This window comes from Leucopleurus acutus, assembly GCF_964270905.1.
Source record: "Leucopleurus acutus genome assembly, chromosome: 1".
In the NCBI taxonomy this organism is placed as follows: domain Eukaryota; kingdom Metazoa; phylum Chordata; class Mammalia; order Artiodactyla; family Delphinidae; genus Leucopleurus; species Leucopleurus acutus.
Window position 1 is genome coordinate 185299080 of NC_139142.1, and position 21650 is coordinate 185320729.

Below are 21650 nucleotides of genomic sequence, written 5' to 3' on the forward strand. Positions count from 1 at the left end.
TAAATAGGGCTCAAAATTCTTCCAAGGAACATCATCCCCTTCACCTTGAGACCAGCCTATAGAGGAAAAGTGTCTTGGTGAGAAATGTTAACACTACCAGCAAGAACAGTACAAACCCACTTCCTTCCTACAATGAAATTCCATGTTCTTCCACAAAGAAAAGTCACCACCACCACTCCTGGCCCCCAGCCTCCATCAGAACGGTACACTCTCGCAATCGAGCATCAAAGCGTGTGCTGTAGAGTCCGTAAAATCACTGAGAAACAAGAAGTATGCGCTCATCACACCAATGAAGGCCCTTGCTGAAGGCGGCATCCTGGATTGAGGCACCAGGATCAAGACAAGAGTCCACTGCACCCATTTTTTCTATTCTTGGGATACAGTCAATTTGGGGACCATGGAAAATGCAGCCAATGTTCATTTAGAATCTCCGAATCTTGAATTTCTGGAGGTGAAGATAAAAATAAGTGAAAGTTATCTGATGCTTTTGAAAATACTACCAATGTATAAGCTTCAGGTAGGGTGCCTGTGCAGTCTCATGCCTGGTTTTTTCACAGCTACATAAATTTTGAGCTCTTTGGAAAACTTCAGAACTAAGATATACTTCTGAAATATACTGTTAAAGAATAAAGAATTTAAATTACACTCGGATGACATCTAATTGAATAGTAAGTCGATTTTTGGCAATTATGTGGGCAATATGATTAGTAGACATCAATCTGGATAATTCTAGCTCAAAGCATGTTAGAAAAAAAATAATAAAATCATCCAAACAAGTCTCCACTTGCCTGGTGTTATGCTGACAATCTAAGTGTCATTTTCAGCAACCAAAAAAGATAATTCCTTAAGGATAACAACACTGCCTGCCTCATGTGCCCACCCCCAACGAAGCCCTCAGTAGCCATGGTTTATGAACATGAAAGGAGCTTTAAAGCCCATCAGAGACCAAATGCCCTGTTCGATACTTTTAACATTTACTTCTTATTTAATAAGGTTTCCCGGGACTTCCCTGGCGGTGCAGTGGTTAAGAATCTGTCTGCCAATGCAGGCGACACGGGTTCGAGCCCTGGTCCGGAAAGATCCGACATGCCGCGGAGCAACTAAGCCCGTGTGCCACAACTACTGAGCCTGCGTGCCACAACTACTGAGCCCAGTAGCCACAACTCCTGAAGCCTGCATGCCTAGAGCCCGTGCTCCACAACAAGAGAAGCCACCACAATGAGAAGCCCACGCACCGCAAGGAAGAGTAGCCCCTGCTCACCACAACTAGAGAAAGCCCGCGTGCAGCAACGAAGACCCAACGCAGCCGAAAATAAATTAAAAAAAAAAAAAAAAAGAGCAAATCTCCCAAAGAGGCAAAAGCAAGGTTTAGAGTATTTAAAATTTCAGTTCCTGGATCACACGCACTTCATTCCTTGACTTCTATGGCTTAATACTCATGAAAAAACTATATCCATACTTAAAACACTGCAAAGACTTTCATCAGTTTTGCTATTGAACTTGGAAAAGTATACAAAATTTACCTATAAATCCAATGAGCAATAACAATAATAACATCAACATAGTCAGCTGTTGCTAAAATCAGTTTGCAGATCACCTTCCCGTTCAGTCTACCACGTGAACAGGTAGACAGGAGTCATTCTACGAGATCGGAGAACTAAGACGTCAAGGCTTTTTCAAGGCCCCCCATTTATCAGGTGGTAGATCTAGGGCTTGAACAAAATTCTTTTGGCTCCAAGTCCAGCTAACAATGTGACTCTTGCTTAACTGATAAATAACACTCTCTAGTTACTTTATTCCTTCACAAAGTTTTTACAGCTATCACCTGTCTCAATATTAAGACAAATACTGTGATTGTTTTGCTGAGGGTAAGGGAGGCTGGCCATTCAACTCCTGATTCATTCTGTTTTAATATCTTTTTTTTTTTCCCTTTAACTTAGAATGATCAATTCACTTTAGGCATGCTGTCGTCGAGGGGAGGAGGATGTTACAGAAAAATTAGGCCAAAGCAAAAGGCATGAGTTTCCCCTAAGTTTCCGGGGGGTTGATTCCGGACTCCCAGCCACCTACAATGCCACCCACAATTTATAATCAGAGACTTCCACATTTTAATTAAAAGATTCATTAATTAGCTAACCAAAACGTCAGCAAATTTTAAATAAACTACAAACTTTAAATAAAGCCCTTTACACAAGCCTTTCTAAAATACCTAAGCATCTCTATTGTAATGTATTAAATTTTCCTATAACTGTTGATCTAATTACATCTAAAACACAGGTGCTGATTAGAATATTAATCTTTATAATTTGCCCTAGCTCAGCTTACCGTTAAAAGTCCCCCAAGGGGTTTATCCTCAAATGGTTTCAAGCTTTAAAATCTATAATAATTCTTTTAGAAGCAGCCTCCTTTTACTTTTTAAGTCTCTCTCGGCAAATTCACAGCCAGGGAAAGGCCCCCTCTTTTCCAGCCAGGGGTTCCTTCTCTACTGCCCTCTCCCTGGCGACTGTTCCCAAAGTCAGCCTCTTTCACTTGCTAACATGTGCTGCTGGCTAACGTGTTTCTGGAGCCAGAAAACCCTTGTTTATCTCCACCTGGTGGAAGTTATTTCCCTGTTGTGATCATCTTCCCTCACCTCTCCTGACATGGCTTACCTATGGCCACTGCTTTTTAGCAAATAGCAGCCTCTTTGTAGATTATCTTAGCAACATGTACTAAGCAGGTTATTCAGACACTTAAAGGAGAAATTAAAGAAACAACGTCCCTCACGATAAAGCAAATAAAAACCCAGAAGGTTTTATAAATAAGGGCAAAGTATAACGGTCATTCCAGAGTTCAACAACAAATTAAATTACAAATTTTAGTTGGGCCCAAATTCAGAAAAGAGTGTTCCCTCTGACTTCAGATAAATAAGTTAAACAACTTCTGTCCAGGTGGGGCTTGGCGGGACCATCTGAGAAGCACAGAGGAGGAGAGCTGGGAGGGCAGCTCTGAAGCCAGTCCCCTGGGCCTCAGTGCTGGCTCCACCGCTCATCTGGCTGATTCTTTGTGCCTCACTTTCCTCATCTGGAAAATGGGAGTGATAAATAGTACCTCCCAGCTGTGGTTATCGAGTACACTAAACCAATTACAACAGAGCCTGGCACAAACGTGGTAAAACACTCAATAGACTGTACTGATTATTATTATTGCTACTTATCTTTTCTCTACTGCTCTAACTTATGACACCCAAGTGTCCCCAAACCTAAAAAGCACAGCTGGTTTATTAGCCTAATTGAAGCTGCAGGTAATTTCACTCAAATTCTATTTCAGTTGGTTGCAACGGCACATTCCAATGGCTCCTCCTGTCGTGGGCAGAGCTGAAATGCTACTCTGCAATGTGGTCTGCAGGGTCATGCTGCTACCCTGGTCACCTGCTACATAAGGCAGCACAGAAATTTCTTTTATAGGAATAAGCACACCTGAGCACATTCCAACAACTGTGTGCTTCCGCTTTTTGTGTCGGGAGGTGAGAGGGTTCACAGGGGAAAGAGGACACTCTGAGTCAGGATGCACAGCATGGGGCAGGTCACTGGGACTGTGCACACCGCAAAGCGTGAGGTCAGCAACAGCATGTGAGACAGATGTGCAGACTGGCACGAGGAGGGCGCAGCTCTGCCCACGAGCCACCCTCCGAACTGCCTCTCCCTCCAGCCCACTTTAAAGGGGCTGCAGTGACCAGCGGAGGCGGTCTCCGCCCCACCCTTCCTCTTGTCTGCAGGCTCCTCGGCTGACCTGCTAATGAGGGGGGAAGTGTTCCAGTGCACCCAGCAGGCGAAGAAATGGGGGTGAGGGTTTACGGAAGGAGTTCTTCAAATCTCTCAACGCTCTATGTCCAGGTTTATACAGCTTTCAAAAAATAAAAAAGGGCACGGTAATGTTCAGCGTATTTTCCTTAAGACATAGCTTGTAATTTCACAGATGCTTTACACTGATTCTTCAAAACTTGAGAGGGCCAGGGAAGAGGCCACTGCTTTAAGAATCTGATAAAAACTACAGACCTTCTCTTTGACCCTTAGAACACGGTTCACGCACATATATACTGACATTGCCCAAGAAGGCATCACCAGTCTCCCACGGGCCGAGCATGGAGGCCCTTGAGTGCAAGGGCCTGGCTATGAATTTCTTTCCAACTGCATTTTGTCCAGATTTTCAAAGGGCAGAAAAGACAATATTATGGCTTTAAGTCTGTTTAGCACAAAGCTTCAGGGCCAAGTACTTCAAGTTCTACAAATACTTAAATGCAGGCAGTCTAGAAATCCTGAGAAAACCCCCCTGAGAAGTCAAATACTTCAATCTTGTTCTCGATAGGAGAATCGATAGCACGCTTATTTGGTAACACGCCTACTTCATCAAGGGGCAAAGTTTACAGGGCAAGGAGGTTGTGGCTCTAACTCTCCTGGTGGCTGGGCGCCACAGTCCTGGGGGTACAGGTTGGGGTTGCCATGGGGCAGGGGTGGAAGGAGGCTGGCTGCACCCGCTGCTCAAGGAAGAAAGATCAAGTATCTTTGATGCCTAGCCAGCAGGTCAGGGAGATGCTGCTCAAAATGGCCGAAAGACTAGAGCTGGATTTTTTTAAAATTAAAGTGTTGTCAAATTTATCCTTTCTTAGAGCGTCGAAAGAACGTGCAGACTCCACTGGACCTATAAACAATGAGGGAGAGGAAAGAGTGTGTGGAGGCAGACAGCCTCATGGAAAACAGCTGTACGCTTATTCAAATGGGACTGAGTTAGGAGAGCAAGCAAGTCTCCTGGGGGAGCGGGTAGGAGGGAAGGATTAGAAATGTAAAAGAAGTGCTCCCGTGGACCTGAGTGGGGTCTGCTGCCGTATCGTCCACACACATCTTCCCAGGATCGGCAGCTGTCTGGGGCTTCTGGACAAACACTGGCCCCAGGGAGAAATGCCAAGCCGTGCTTGTCCAGTCACAGACCCCACAGAGCACGAGTGCACTGCAGCGTTCTTCACATTCTTCCATGTGCGAACAAGATTCACGGACCATTTCCCCATCACAGACACAGTATGACAGCTCTCTGCGCTGGACAGTCATTATGAAGAACACAGGGAAACAGCTCCACTTACATGGTTAATGAAGAGACTCTTGCGTTTTTCTCTCACTGTGAAAACAAAAGATGCAACAGAAATGTTACTCGCCTGTGTGCCAAACCCTTGCAGGCTGTTGAGGACGGGCCTCTGCGTCAAGGTCCCATCCTTCCACCAACCAACGTGCCCAGATGCTCAACTTACTACATAAGAAATGCAACCTGCACAAATGCAGATCTGACCTCGGCTAGCTAACAGAGCAAAACCTAAACCCACTGACAACATGGCACCCAACAAAATCACTGCAGCCATAGTTAACTGAGGGGTAACAGCTTTCTAAGAACTAAATAAAGTAGCAACTAGTAAATCTCATAAAACTTGCATGCATCCACTAATTTAAGATGATCAACAGATAACAGGACTATTTATTTCTAACCCAACCAGACCCATAAACGTCCATACTATTTGGGTGAAATATGATAACAACAATACCCATAACAGCATTAAAATACAGGACAGTGTATGTCGGAAGCATTATTGGTCATGGAATCCAATTACTCTCCGTGCTGGTGCAGGGGAGGAAAACCGGCTTCTGTGGAGGCCGCCCAGAGCATCCTGCCCCCTCAGGGAGGCTGATCCAACTCACAACAAAAACACCGCCCCTTCTGAAATGCTGTTCTCACACTCTGTGTGCGAGGTGTGGTCTGCACCCAGCCTTCCGTGCCCCAGATCCCAGTGTTTCTCAAAATGGGGGCCCCTCAGCCCCAAAGATGTAGAAGGGGGACAGGGAACCCAGAGGAGCTTTTTGACAATGTAGTAACATTGAGTTTTGCATTTTCTTTCCTGAAGACTTACTTTTGAGAATATATACTAATCAATCAACACAGGTAATGAGCAGGTCACTGGAGAGGACAGAGATATATTTAAATCAAAAGGGAAGCTAGGAACACTAGTTGCGAGTGTTCGAGGAAAAGGGCAGGTGGGGCTCTTTCATTCAACCTGGATTCGATTCCCTGTCCGTGCCTGGCAAGGAGATGAGGCTGCTCTAGAGGGCGCATGAACGCTGGTGCTTCCCCAGGCTCCCGAGCGCATTGGGTTAGACCAGGCGCCTCCAGATGACAAGAGCAGTGGATACAAGTGACAGTCATTCACATGGCTGGTAAAGCCTTTCAGGTGTACTTCCCAGAAACTCGAAAGTGCGGAGCTCCTACAACCAGGTGAGAAACTCTTTGGCAAATAAGTGGACTCCAATTCCTTACTGTCAACAAAACTGAAGACTGAACTGCAGCTATCAGGAATTATTTTGGATGATAAATCCCTTGGAGTTTTTTGACATATAAACCAAATAGAGTAGAAAGAATTTAGTGATTAACAAAACTCCTTCCATCCCCACCTATTGATGTGTATAAACAAAACTCTTCAGCACTTACACATCCATAAAAACAAGAAGATCTGATGACTAGCACCTCGTTCCAGCTACATGTAATAGTCATACACAGAAACATCTCAGTAAGAAATGTTTTTCCAAAAATTATTTCACTTTTCTGTTTAATAGTTATTCATTAACGTTTTAATGCTTGTATTGTTTTGATCAACTGGGAACTAACAATAATGATACCACAATCCAGAATTTATTTATAACACTGAGAGACTTATAATTATGAGAAATAAAAATTAAATTCAAGTGAGATCCATATTTTCATAGAAGTATGATAGTGTGACAAGTGAGTTTTAGAAATCGAATATATTACATTAGGATAAAATTCTATGAAGAAAATGGCACGGAAATACAAGTTCAAGATGAAAGGAATGATATGAAATTTCCAACTGTTAAAGAAGAGCGTGTTCATACATTTTTAAATGACTGCTGATGGTGGATTATCAAATCACCATGGTATTAAGATATTATTTGAAACATTTTTTAAAAGAGGGACAGTTTTATTTTAAAATACCAATGTTTACATCAGAAATTACATCCTTTGATAGCATGAAAAATTGGTATGGTCAACATAAAAATGTTTAAAGGAGTTCATAGTTTTTAAAAGTTATTTTCCATGGTTTATAGCATGAAGTTCAGCAGCATAAGAGCTTTAGGCTCCTACAGATTCTTCAATATCTCACTGCAAAAGCATCCCCTGTGGAAACTGGGAAGCTGTGGGGAGACACACAGAGTGACTGACGGGGAACTAGAGAGACAGGCACCCTAAACAGGGCACCCAGGACCATGATAAAGAGAACTGGGACCCTCACAGGCACAGGGTTCGGCTGCCTGCAAATGTCTGACTACAGGAGAACTAAAAGGCTGGTCCTCTCATCATGCAGGAGTTCAACACTGCCAGGAACAAAAGCAGGACCCCAAAGAGAGGAAGGCCACAAAACACTTCTCAATGTCAGTGTTTCTGAATGATTGTGCAAAGAAAACCAGAGCTCATATTTTAATTTCTGAATTTTAGTCTTTCTACTTTGGCTTCAAGTCATTCAAGGGACAAGTTGCTTTTATTCCTTTAAATATTTCAAGGAACTCCTGAAAAACACACAGATCACACATTCACATTCACACACACACACACACACACACACACACACACACAGGTTTTTATTTTTGTCCAACTTCTTTCTTAAAGCAAAGAACTTTTCTAAAAACCAAACTAATTAAAATAAAAAAATACACTTTGACTGTTTTCTCCTAATACTTAAAAGAGTAGGCTCTCATGTCTTTGAAAACGGCAAATTAAAATGGAATAGAAAAGGAAAAGACAAAATCAACTGCAATTCTCCCCCACAAGCAGAAATGAGAGCACGAAAAGGCCAGGCTGAGCAGACTAATCTCTCACAGGCACCTCCTCTCCCACTACAAGGAGCCCTTGGTCCTTTCTTTGTTGAGTGGTTCTCATACAAAGAAAGTCCACACTGACATCTCATATGCGTGAGGAAATGACCGAGAGAGCAGTCCGTTGGGCTTGGGACAGGACCTCCCTAACTTCAGCCAGCTGGGGAGGTCTGATCAGGAACGCCTTCCGTGATCACAGTCAGCCCAGCCTAAATCTCTTTGCTATTCAGAGGGAAAAGGAACTTAACAGCCAGGAAGCTCCTAATGACTTAATGCAGGCACATCTAAAGCAGAATCACGGAACAGCTGGTGGCGGGGAGCGTGGCAGGCAGAGCCTGGCTGCCAGGCCGAGTGCTGAGGAAGGAAGGAGGACGAGGGTTCTTCAGAGCAGAGAGCTGTGAAGGCCGTGGTCCGGGCGGAGCTGCCCCAGCATAACTGCCATGGCCCCATCCATGGTCTCCCACCCAGAAGCCTATCCTGAACTGCAAAGGAGCACATCGACCTCAAGAAGAGATCACCAGATTCAAATGAAAATGTGTGCTTATAAGCTCACATTACAACACTTCTTCCAAGGTTGGGGTCAGGGGGGCACAACTGGAGCACATGGAACCCACAGGTTTTAACTGCTCTAGTACTCCTGGAAGTGGAGGGAGTGCTGCAATGGCAATGGAAGTTTACCCAAGTGAAGACAGATCACAATCCAATCAAGAATGTCTCCTGGCTTTGTCTTTCCCTCCTTTCAACCACCTAGGGTGAACACATCCTCTGTATCAGGCAGAGCAAGGCAAAGGGATACTGAGATCCAATATCACACGTTCCGTTCCCTCCAGGAGCTCGTTGGTGATACACATGAGGAAATAGTTTTAAATACCACAATATGGTTCAGATATGAAGAAATATTCACAGGGTACCCTCAGGACCACTTAATCTAGCCTGAGGGGTCAAGAACACCTTCAAGGAGGAAGTGATAGCAGAAATGAGCCTTGAAGACTGAAGAGATGAGCTGTGTGGAAGACAGAAGGGAAAACCCAGCTAAACGCAAAGGAGCAGGGGGCGAGTGGCACCCTGGGGTGCCGCAAGCGATCCAGCGTGGCGGACACAGTGCAAAAGGAAACAGACTGGAAACGACGGCGGAGGACGGACCTCCAACAGCCTGTATATCACGCTAAGCCGTTTGGAGTTTAACATCAAGGCAACTGGGGAACCACAAAAAAATTTTAACAAGGAAGTGACATAATCAGATCTGATTTACAGAAAGTCTCTTCACCTAGCAGCAGCGTAGACACAGGACTGGGAAGGGAAAAGGTCAAAGGCCAGGCCACAGGCTGCGGCAGGAATCTAAGTGAGAAATTATGGACGGAGGTGGCAGCAACAGGCATGGGAAAGAGTAGTCAGATTAAGGTGACACTGAAGAGGTAAAAACTGATACACTTTCGATTAACCTGGATGCAATGGTGGCTGATAAATGTTTAACAGATGCCTTTTAAATAAAAGAAGAAGAAGAAGAATGCCCTGACTTGTAGCATTTGCCAATTTCCATGCTGTAAACACTGCCATCATGGCTGTTTTGAACTCCTGGCCTGCTGTCACTGATCCTGGAGCTGGAAGAAACAAGCATGGTCGGCTCCAGCACCACAGCCAGCAGGCAAGCACCAGAAGAGGGAAGGGCCTTCTCTGGTCTGGGGAGAGGGAAAGGCAGGAGGTGAACCCCAGTTACTAAGTTCTGTTTGGGACACACTGAGTTAGAGGAACCAATAGCCTTCAGTGTAAAAGATGTCCAGCAGCCAGTTGGACAGACGGAGTTTGAATACTGCAGAGCAGTATCTGGCTGGACATTCTAGTTGACACGGAAGCCGCAAGGAGCTGTACACAGGCCAAAAAGATAAGAGGGTAAAAGCACATAACCCTAGAAAACACTAACATCAGAGGGATAAATGGAGAAGCTGATTAAGATGTCTGAGAAGCACCTTAAAGAAACAGGGGGGTTCTCAGGACCCATTTCCAAATAGCCAATTCTCTGTGACCAACTCACCAAAGAATGAAGTCTTTAAAGTTACCAAATTTACCTATTTTAAAAAAACCTATTTCTTTTCATCATTTATAAGGCAAGTGTTCATTAGCTGGACTTGTCTTCAGCAATACGGCCTGTGTGAGCAAGTGCCACATGAGAGCAGCAGCCACCGGAGGCCGTGTCCTCAGCAGCCTCAGCGGTCACGCCACGGAATGGGGGGAGGGAGAAGGCGGCCAGTGGGAAAGCAAAGGGAAAGGGAAGGAGGAGGCAGCACCAGGGCTTTCACTCGGCAGGTGGGAGACGGTGTCAGTTATTTTTCCTTTTCTTGTTTTTAACCTGTGAGACCCAAGTAGGTTTACACTGAAAGGAAAGAGCCAGCACTTGAGAAACTGAAGCAAAAAACAGAAGGATCAGAGTCACTGATACCCTGATGATCCAGACAGGAGAGGAAGGGAACGAGAGGTGGAGCAGAGGTGAAGGGGAAGCTGCAAGTCCCTGACTCACACCTGGGGACGCTGTTAGGTCAGAGAATCCTGCCATCCCTCTCCCGGTGGCAACCAAGATATGTGTCATCTACTTAGAGGCTCTAATGCCATTCCACACAAATCTAGGTAGAAAAATTTCTGACTGATGTTGGTCTGTACCCTAAATTCACAGGAAGCAAGAACCAAATATGAAAATATGCCAGTCGTGTAACTTGTTTTCACAGCACTACATTCAGCGCAAAAAATTGCTTCTGATTCCCATTTTTCATTGTCCCAAACCCTCACCCCATCGCCACTTTCCTGCCTGGCAATACCTACCCCTCCCAATGGGCTCCCACTTCACCAGGTGAAGAAAAAATGTCTTGTTTTGTTTTTACCCAATACGTTCTAAACTTATTTCACAAGTATTTGATACCTACGATGACTTATTCGCACTCTTGGAAACACTGTTTTTTTTAATAAATGCACCAAATTCTCTCAAATCAAGTCAGTGGCCTGCTTAATTAAAGAGCGCCAATATTATATCAGCATTATACTACATCAAAGTTGTCACCTAACCATAACTGAGGAGTTATCAGTTCTTATAAATGAACTTACTGTCTTAAATATATTTATTTTTTAGTCAGTTTAGGACTCCGTCAAAATTAGAGCTGAGCAATTTGCCAAAAGAGTCAGGGCTAGAATCACTAGGGCTCCAGCACTGTAATATAACATCTTCATCACTGTATCATCATTTAACAAATTCCTCCCACTACTCTTTTTTTTTCTTTTTTTAAATTTATTTATTTTTGGCTGCGTTGGGTCTTCATTGCTGTGCAAAGTCTTTCTCTAGTTGTGGTGCTCAGGTTTCTCCTTGCGGTGGCTTCTCTTGTTGCACAGCATGGGCTCTAAGCGCACGGGCTCAGCAGTTGTGGTGCACGGGCTTAGTTGCTCCATGGCCATGTGGGATCTTCCCGGACCAGGGATCGAACCCGTGTCCCCTGCACTGGCAAGCGGATTCTTAACCACTGCGCCACCAGGGAAGTCCCCTTCCGCTACTCTTTTCTACAGGAATCCAACTGAGAGACTGTGTTCACCATACTGTGTGTTTTCTCTCTCCTTTACAGTGAGATTAGCCAAGGGCTGAAAAGAGTGGAAAATCCCCCAGGAGAAATTCCATGCCACAGAACAAACTGGTTAGCAGGAGTCTGACAGAAAGAAAACATCTACCCCTAGTGTACAGGCTCAATTCGGTTCTCAAATGACACAACAGAGACAATGGCTCTTTAATTTAGGGTTATATTATACCTTCTTTTACATACTAATTCTTCTGATCTTTAGAGAATTTATGCAAAGATCAATTTTTAAAGGAAAATTTCTGATTCTCGGGGTAGAAACTACTTAGAACCAATCCAGCTGATTGGCAAAATGAGGACAGTTGCTTCAAACAGTAAATTCTAAAAGCATAACTATAAAATAAAGAAACCCCAAGGAAACCACCACCAAACAATATCCTTAGGGGTCACTAAAGGGGATTCTATTTTTATCCTGGGAAATCAAGACAGGCTAGTTGCCAACGTAAGTCTTCTTTAAAAAAAAAAGAAAGAAGCATAAATATATCAGTAACCTACCGTCCGTCTGAGATTTACTGAGGAATATTGTGCTGGCCCGAGGATGGTCTGAAGGATTGAATTCCATGTTCAAATCTTTAAAGAAAGAAAAAGAAAATATATGAATATCCATCTGATAACTAAAGGGAGTCAAGATTTTCAATCTTAAATTACTAATACATTCAAGGATTCTGGAAAAAACCAACAGTTACTGTGCTAACAGATTCTTCTAGGTTCAAATGAGAACACTGCTATTTAGAAACTTGAGAAAGTCATACAAAAAATTAGACACTTGGCTGGAGATCTATTAGCCGAAAACTCCATTTTCTTTTTAAAAGTCTGCTCTGCACCCAGGATACTACAGAATAGCAGGACAAAGTCCTAACACGTAATTAAGGAGAGTTATGTGCTACAACTGACTCATCTAAACCCCCAGTTAAGCGAGTGATATTTCCTTGTTAAAGTGACTAAAACAGAATACCGCAGCCAAATCAGCATCTACACACTCTGCTTAATCAAGACTGTCCTTTTCTGAAAACTTAATCCTTTAGAGCAAAAGCTCAAGTTGGCCATCTGTGGGCATAACCTGGGCCATGGATGTAAGTTTTGTTTGACTCATTCATCTTCTTTCCTTTGTAAAAAATTTGAGCCAATAGATAATGATTTTTACATTTCAAACACAGACCACAAAGGAAAAAAGAAGGTCTGTGCTTCCACCTTCTCTTGAGAAATCAGATCATTGGCAACACCAGGCCCCACCACAGCAGTCACAACTGACAGGACCTGAGACCCCAGCGCCCCCAAGTGCCCAGTCCTTACCCTCTGCCTCACTTCGTACCCCTTCTTCCCCCACTGCCAAGTGGCTCTGTAATCCTGCCTTAGAACAGTCTCCAAGGGCTACAGGCTTGTCAGTCCAGTATAAACAATTAGAATCCGATCACAGAAGAGTTCTTCCAATTAAAACAAAAACAAAAAGATTCCACAGGGAAAGAATGGCTAAGCAAAACAAAAGAATAAAGTTAGAGGAGGGAAGAGAGAAGATCAAAAATAATGGAGGGACTTCCCTGGTGGCGCAGTGGTTAAGAATCCGCCTGCCAATGCAGGGGACACAGGTTCACGCCCTGGTCTGGGAAGATCCCACATGCTGCAGAGCAACTAAGCCCCTGTGCCACAACTACTAAACCTGCGCTCTAGAGCCCACGAGCCACAACTGCTGAGCCCACGTGCCGCAACTACTGAAGCCCATGTGCCTAGAGCCCGTGCTCTGCAACAAGAGAAGCCACCGCAATGAGAAGACCGCGCACCACAACAAAGAGTAGCCCCTGCTCACCGCAACTAGAGAAATGCCCATGCGCAGCAACAAAGACCCAACACAGCCAAAAATAAATAAATAAATGAATAAATAAATTAAAAAAACAAAAAAACCTGGAAAGTCAGAATGGTCTTCAAATCAGCTTCCAACATCAGAATGAAAACTATTTTGAGTTCCATTATTTCAGTAAATTTGCAAAGAAATCTAATCAACACCATAAAACCAGATGGTATCTATCCTTAGTTTAATAGCTAACCCAGTCAAAGATAAAAGGAAAGAAAAAACAAGGATGGCCACATGTATCCAGGAGGCAACACCTGTCACAGAGACCCCTCGGCAGACCTCTGAGGTGAGGCCTCTTCCTACATCAGCCGATGGCTCGTTGCACTACAGCTGCTCACCTCCCGCTGGGGGCTTGAGGAAAGCGACACCTGAATCGCAAACGCTATCTTTATTATCTGGTCCTTCTTCTGTAACAAGTATTAAAGTTATATATAGTGGTTTCACAGCTGAAGGCATTAAGGGATTCTGATGGAAGGAGAAAGACAGAGGAAACAATTTTTCAAACTTGCTTCCATTTGTACTAAAGTTAGGCCAGAAATTTCTGGTAAAAATGAGTCTGTGAGGAGCCTGACCAGAATGCTCGCTTATGTCCCGGGTGGTTTCCTGAATGGGTGACAGGCCAGGTATCATTTCTACCCATTCAATGATACAGAGCAAGTCAGGAAGAGTTCAGAGGAGCCTTCAAGCTCTGGGCTTGACGTGATGTCACAGATGAGGCGAGTGAGGCCAAGAGAGCTAAGTGTCGAGCGGGGTGATAATAGAACGTGGGTTGGGAGCTGTGGTCTCCAGCGGCAAGTCCAGAGTTTCCCCACCGTCCCTGTTAGGCCAGACCTTGCTCAGATCCCCAGTGCCCCAAAAGGACTGGAGCCTGGAACAGGAGGGAGGTAGAGGCTGATGCGGAAGGAAATCCAGAAGCCCCTAAAGCTGGCTTCCAAGTTCTCCCTGGAATTTAAGTTTTAGGATCTAGATCCTAGATGAGATAACCAGGAAGTTTCCACAAAGAGAAAAATCAAGGACTTGTTTCTGGACACAGGGCAATGCAATGTTGCTGAGGGAAACAGATCATCAGTTAAATTTTATGTGAAAGCACATCCAAATGTTTACACTTGTTAGGGGGCAACATCTCATGAGCTGCCAGGACATTACTTAAAAAAGGATTTAACAGCAAGTTGGTGTGCATTTTCTCCAATCCTAAGCAGATTCATATTCCATAACTGTGGCGTGCACAGTAAACCCTACGCCCAGGTGCAAGCCAACAGGCCAAGTTCCCAAGCTCGTGCAGGCCAGGCCTGAAGGGACAGAGTGCTCGGGGCGCCCTTGCTGTGAAGGAGGGCCAGCCACAGAGGCTGATTACCTAGCCTGACTTAAATATGCAAAATGGCACCAAACAAAGGTACAAGGAACTGCCAGGTGTTTCCTAAGACAGGGAGCAGCCCCAGACCTTGAAGAGAATACAGAAAGTTATTCACAGTGTGTGCTTTGGCAAGGGAACTCCAACTTTGGGGGGAACAAAAATGGGAAAAGGCAGCCTTCTCACAAGCCAAGCAGAATAAACCTGCTGTGTCACTCAAACTTACACTCCGAAGTCATGACAAACCGCTACTTTAGCCATGAAGAAATAAGTCCCCGCGCTGCAGTCAGGGATCGGGCACAACAAACTAAACTGGAGCACATTCCGAGGAAGGCGACGCTCCCCGTTGGCTCAGGGATGCTTCTGAATTGCAAGAATTAAAAAGAAGAAATTCACAGGCTATTATGCTTAAAATTAGAGATTATGGATGAAATAAAGCACTCTGCTACAGTCGGTTCTGACAGTATAGTACCTATTTTGAAGTCACCACCATGTCAAGTACTCCTCCGCCCCCCAAGCCCCTCCTGGAGACTCCCAGTGCCCCAGCTCTCCCCTAGACGGGCCTTCCCAGAGCACACACAGCTCCCACCTGCCCCCATCGAGCTCCTGAAGTACCTGAGTACTAACCCACCCAGAAGAGGAGTAACTTATAAATTTTAAATATTTACTTGGCTGGGACTTCCCTGGTGGTACAGTGGTTGGGAATCCACCTGCCAGTGCAGGGGACACGTGTTCGAGCCCTGGCCCGGGAAGACCCCACATGCCACGGAGCAACTAAGCCCGTGCGCCACAAACTACTGAGACTGTGCTCTAGAGCCCGCGAGCCACAACTACTGAAGCCCGCGCGCCTAGAGCCCGTGCTCTGCAACAAGAGAAGCCCCCGCTCTCCTCAACTAGAGAAAGCCTGCACGCAGCAACGAAGACCCGACGCAGTCAAAAACAAACAAATAAGTAAATATTTACTTGGCTGTGTGCCATTTCAGTGTCGTATGAACAGACATCACTGCCCTTACTGAAGAGTGAATCCCCATCCCTGAAAGACCCCGAGATGAGCTGGGTGGTGACACACATGGGGGCCAACAGCTCTGTAGGAAGGTCAGCACAGCCTACAGGATGACTTACAATTTAGTCACCACTAGTGCACAGGACCAGCTAGTGAACAATGAGGAAAGAAGATTCTGACCAAATCCTGCGAGAAAGAGAGTAGTGTGCTTAAAACAAAAGCTCTCAGGGCTTCCCTGGTGGCGCAGTGGTTGAGAATCTGCCTGCTAATGCAGGGTACACGGGTTCGAGCCCTGGTCTGGGAGGATCCCACATGCCGCGGAGCAACTAGGCCCGTGGGCCACAACTACTGAGCCTACGCGTCTGGAGCCTGTGCTCCGCAACAAGAGAGGCTGCGATAGTGAGAGGCCCGCGCACCCCACCTGCGACAACTAGAGAAAGGCCTCGCACAGAAACGAAGGCCAACACAGCAAAAATAATTAATTAATAAACTCCTACCCCCAACATCTAAAAAACAAAACAAAACAAAAAAGCTCTCAAACAAAGCAATGGACTCTAAGAGTCAAAAATTTTACACTGCTTTTTTTTTCCCCCTGGCAAGGCTATACAGTTGAATTCGGTTAAACTGAACTCTATGCCAGGTATTGTGTTCAGTCCTGCTGATACCAAAAGACTACTTTGGCGTGGTAACCATGTCTGTGTCTTTACCTTTCCAGTTCTCCACACAAACTATCTCATGGTCATAAGAATGCATTCTTCATTTTCAAAGGGCTATAGTCAATTAATGGTGAGACAAAACATGTATTTAGATGCCTTCATAATGCATCACATGTTATTTCTGTCACAGAGATGCCTTCATAATTAACTGTGGAGGGGTAAATGAGCATCCTATTAGATACCACGAATATCACCACTGGGGGGTGGTCAAGGCCAGTCCAACCTGCCACACTTTTCACTCATTCAACAAACCATCACTGAGCATCTTCTGGGTACCAGGTACTGCTGAGTTCCACATCCTGAAGATACAGAATTGAACAAAACAGATCAAGTCCCTGATCTAGTAGAGTATCCTTCTAAGCTGAAGGTGAGAAGTACCAGTAAAGAAAACAACAAGGATGGAAGACCATCAAGAATATAAATTCTAAAACCCACATCCGGAAAGCTGAAAGCTGAAAGCTGACAATCCTGGAGTTCTAGGAATCATTATTCCCCAAGGAGAAGCTCAAATGGTGGAGTAAAAGTAACACGTTTTATAATGTGGAAGATCTAGATGTGATAAGATATATATATATGTGATATGTGATAAGATATGTGATAAGATATATATAAGATCTGCTAGCTCTATGGCCTCGGGCAAACTGCCATCCTATTCCAGGTTTCATTCCCTCAGCTATAAAGCAGGTGAGTAACACCTTACCTGGAGGAGTGCTGTGAGAATAGCAGTTATGCAACAAAAAGCAATAAGCAGGACTCGCGCCACAAAATAGGAGCCCCATAAACAATGCTATTAAAATTTTAGGGTGCTGATAAACAGTGAGCCCCAGCATCTGGCTCAGTGCTGAAGACACACGTCAAACCTGGAGACAGTTAAATGTGTTAAACCTCTGTCATCCAATCTCTGCTCCCTAAGGAGTCCTGACGTTCACAACTTCGGCATTCCCTGCTGGTGACAGAGGTCCTCCTACCTCTTACAATGACAAGATGATCCATCATGACAAGATAAACCAGCCTCTGAGGCAGGGGTACTTCAGCGAGAAAAGGCAGTTTTAGGAAATGTGACAGAATTCCTAGGGTTGACTTCAACCTAATCCTTAGGAAGCAGTTTGGAACCACTTCTTTATGCTGATGATACTTACTAAGACACATGTCAAATTAAAATACTAACAGAACATTCTAAGAGTCTATTGCCAGACTATCAGGTGATAACAGAAATACTCAGTCACACTGCTTTCAGTCCATGTTTCAGCTAAGTAAAAGGCATGATAGGATTCCTTTAGTCAAAACTGAAAATAAATCTAACAGCTGGGAACCTAGTGTAATTAACAATGCAGTCAGCCCTCCATGTCTGCACCCATGGGTTCAACCAACCTTTGGTCAAAAACAGTTGGAAAAAAAAATTCCAGAAAGTTCCAAAAAGCAAAACTTGAATTTGCCACACATAGGCAACTTCTTGTATAACATTTATATTGCATATTTACAATTATTTATATAAAATTTAACATAGTATTAGGTATTGTAAGTAATCTAGAGAAGACGAAGTATACAGGAGGCTGTGGTAGGTTACATGCAAATACTGTGCCATTTTGTATAAGGGACTTGAGTGTCCATGGATTTTGGAACCGATTCCCAGTGAATACCAAGGGATGACTATATTCTCCCATGCCACAAAACGCAGTTTTTTCTGTCCTTTCCACAGATGTCACACCATTGTTCATCTCAGCTTTTAAAACAGCACCAATGCTATAAAAGATCCGTGTGATAAAATAATGCCTAAGATAAGTGGGAGTCATAACCCATCACTGATGGTTTGGAAATTTAGAAAAAAGGAAAACAGAACAGTGCAGCAAGGCCTAAACTGTGCTGGGTCTAATTTGGATAGACGAGGAAACATAAAAGACAACCTTTGGGGGCTTCCCTGGTGGTGCAGTGGTTGAGAGTCTGCCTGCCGATGCAGGGGACATGGGTTCGTGCCCCGGTCCGGGAGGATCCCACATGCCGCGGAGCGGCTGGGCCCGTAAGCCATGGCTGCTGAGCCTGCGCGTCCTGAGCCTCTGCTCCGCAATGGGAGAGGCCACAACAGTGAGAGGTCCGTGTACTGCAAAAGGAAAAAAAAAAAAAAAAAAACAACCTGGGGCTTCCCTGGTGGCACAGTGGTTAAGAATCCGTCTGCCAATGCAGGGGACATGGGTTCAAGCCCTGGTCCGGGAAGATCCCACATGCCGTGGAGCAACTAAGCCCGTGCGCCACAACTACTGAGCCCGCGTGCCTAGAGCCTGTGCTCTGCAACGAGAAGCCACCGCAATGAGAAGCCTGCGCACCGCAACAAAGAGTAGTCTCTGCTCGCCTCAACTAGAGAAAGCCCACGTGCAGCAACGAAGACCCAAGGCAGCCAAAAATAAAATAAATACATTTATTTTAAAAAAAAAAACAACCTGCAAAATCAGAGACTTCCTACCTCCTACCTCCTTTCTCTGCATTGCCAGCCCCAGATTGATCACTGTTCCAACAAATCATCCAAAAGATGGGCTGTTCACTTCGGCCTCGACAATATCAGTGAGTAGAGCCCAAAGGATTCAAGGATCCTGTGATTCCTTGATACTTTTGGGAACTCCGTGGTAGAAAGTCAACTTAGATTCGAAGGCCAACTGTGGTCAGCTAACAATCCCAAACTTAATCTTAAGATGATTCCATCAGGTCTGTTTCCTATCTGTAGACAAATATTTGACATGGTCATAATCTCAAACTTTTAATTTCAATTTTAGGTAGTCATATTGCTAAATGTGACTAGGGTCTGCAAAGCAATGATGAAAAATCAACAAATAACGCCTGTTAATTTTAAATGAGATTGGCTTACTTTTATTTTTTAGTCACTATTGACCCACGGCCTGAAAATCAGTGATTATCTCCATTCGTTAGGGCCAATGAGACCAAAATACAGAGCTTGGCCCCCTGGTTTGCTCCATGCAGTCGCCACCAGGCAAGCCCCAAACCCAGGCGCCCACATCAGCATCCCTGTTTATAACTTCTGTAGCTGGTGCCACGGCAGCAAACTGCTGTTACTACAATTCCAGTTAATTCCAAAGCCATCTTTTGTACCCCCGCCCCCGCCACCGACTTCACGTTTATTCTTTACGATTCTTTACGATTATTCTAACACACTCAGACTGGGTTATTTTCCATTCTCACTCTCCACGTTGATCCGTGAGTACATGTCCCGGGGTGCACCCCTTTCAGCCTGGGTCTGCGCCGGGACGTATGTGTCTGTGTGTGCACCTCTCTGTGAACACACATCTGACTCCCATTCATGTGCTCTCTGTCTGTCTCTCCATCTCGCTCTTTCCAACCTGTCTCTCAGTCTCTCTTCTACTCACTCTTTTTCTCTCCCCATATGTCTCCTCTGTCCGTCCCTCACCCTCTCTCCAGTCTTTCCACTGTCTCTTTCAAATATTCTGTGTTAACATGAACCAAAGGAGAGAAAGATCCTAACGTTTAAGATTGTTAAACGTTAAGACAGATTGTTCCACCAATGCAGCAGACTAGATGACCTAAAAGCTCTCACACTACAAGCACTTAGAAATGTGAGATAAAACATAAGACATCCATTTAAAAGTCTAGAGCGTGTAGCTAGGGAAATGGCCGGAGGCTCTAACCAAAAAGAGAACTGGAGTCTTCCGGCAGAACAAAGGCTTCCCAGCTTTGTGAGCTGGGTCTTGGGCTTCAACCAAGGTGACCACACGTCTTGGTTCACACCTATTACCCTGGTATAATTACTAATTCTATCCTCTTTACTTACAATGTCTTGATTTGGAAGTCACCTTGTTTTAATGTCCTGCAGGATAAGATATAAGACAGTAGAGTGGATACAAGTTAGAAAAGATGCTTTTATATATGTCTGGAACCCTCGAAGAGCTACAATTACAACAAAAACTGAATTAGAAAAAAAAAAGTTATCTATGAACCCAGATGAAAAAGGAGCTGGGCCTCAGTGGGAGAAATGTCTCCCAGCACCCCAGTAACTGGTAACCACAGGTCTGTCTGTATCTCTAACATGGTTCTGGAGTTCCCCTCTACTCTGCACGTGTAGTGCAGGGAACCCTGTGACAAGAAATTTACACCAAACTGGTCACATGCCAGTGAGATCCCTGGGTGCCTGGCAGAAGTAACTGCAAACCACTCTGGAGAAGCCTGCGTCCCTGAACCCCGCCAGACGATGCCCTCTGAAGACAGGCTCACCATCCCAAACGGCAAGACACAGAGGAAACGATCCATCACAAGCAAGGGTCAAGAGACACAACAAATGGCAAGACTGGCCCTAGAGAACTTGCGGTAACAGAGCTGGCTAGAGACCATAAAATAAGCATACACTGCAGTATTTAAAGTCCAGCAGAGAACAAGATAAAAAATGTACAGTTGAAAACCAGAAGACTGAATTCTGGTTTCTGCTTGAGCAAATCATGTTACTTCTCTGAGTCTCAATAAAGATGATGGTAACAGGAACGCTCTGACAGGCCACTGGGTCCTGTGATGATCAGAGACAGTACACGGTAAAGCCAGTGGGATCCGGGGGCCCCACCTAAAGGCTGAGTGGGGTCCTCATCCCCTCCAGGCAGTACCAACTGAGGACAGGAACCCTGTGTACGAAGTCCAAATGCTCAACAATAATTAACAAACAAGCTGAATAATGGAAATACATAAAAGAATGATCAAGTGAAGTAGCTCTTTTCAGCTTTTTTAAAAAGGAAAGAAAAAGGAAAAGAAAAACTGGCAAGGACCAACCATCAACTCATATGTAGATTAATTCAAAAAGAATCTCCTAGCAACCAGATCCTCCTGAGGCATGAATTAGCGCTATCACTGAAACAGGAAAAACATCACTTGGAACGTTGATATTTTAGTATCAGGCAAATAACTAGGTCTAGTATGGGCAACACTGATAAAATTGGCTATTGCAGACAATTAAAAAGTGTCCAAAATGACACCCTGAAAGCTAGTAGAGACATCTGAGTCCCCGTTATTACTTTATTCAACAGCTGACAAATCTTTATATTGAGAATCAACTCGATGTGTGCAAGAAATACAATGCGAAAGCCCCTGCGGCCCCCCAGTGTTTAGGTCTGGGGGTGGGGGAAGCAGACAGGCTGGGGCAGTGACAAGTGTTCTGCTAGGGGCAGTGCCATGGAGAGCCCAAGAGAGAGCTGAGGCTGCTGGGA

General features: G+C 44.6%; 1 protein-coding gene across 1 annotated transcript in view; it reads right to left on the reverse strand.

Annotated features, from left to right (window-relative positions):
- CCNY (cyclin Y) overlaps positions 1-21650 on the reverse strand; it is a 127594-nt gene that overhangs the window by 20967 nt on the left and 84977 nt on the right. Inside the window, exons 2-3 of the mRNA XM_082843821.1 lie at positions 12014-12088; positions 5117-5151 (exon numbers count right to left, since the gene is read on the reverse strand). Coding sequence (XP_082699947.1) covers positions 5117-5151; positions 12014-12088 — 110 coding nt within the window. The remainder of the gene's footprint in view (positions 1-5116; positions 5152-12013; positions 12089-21650) is intronic.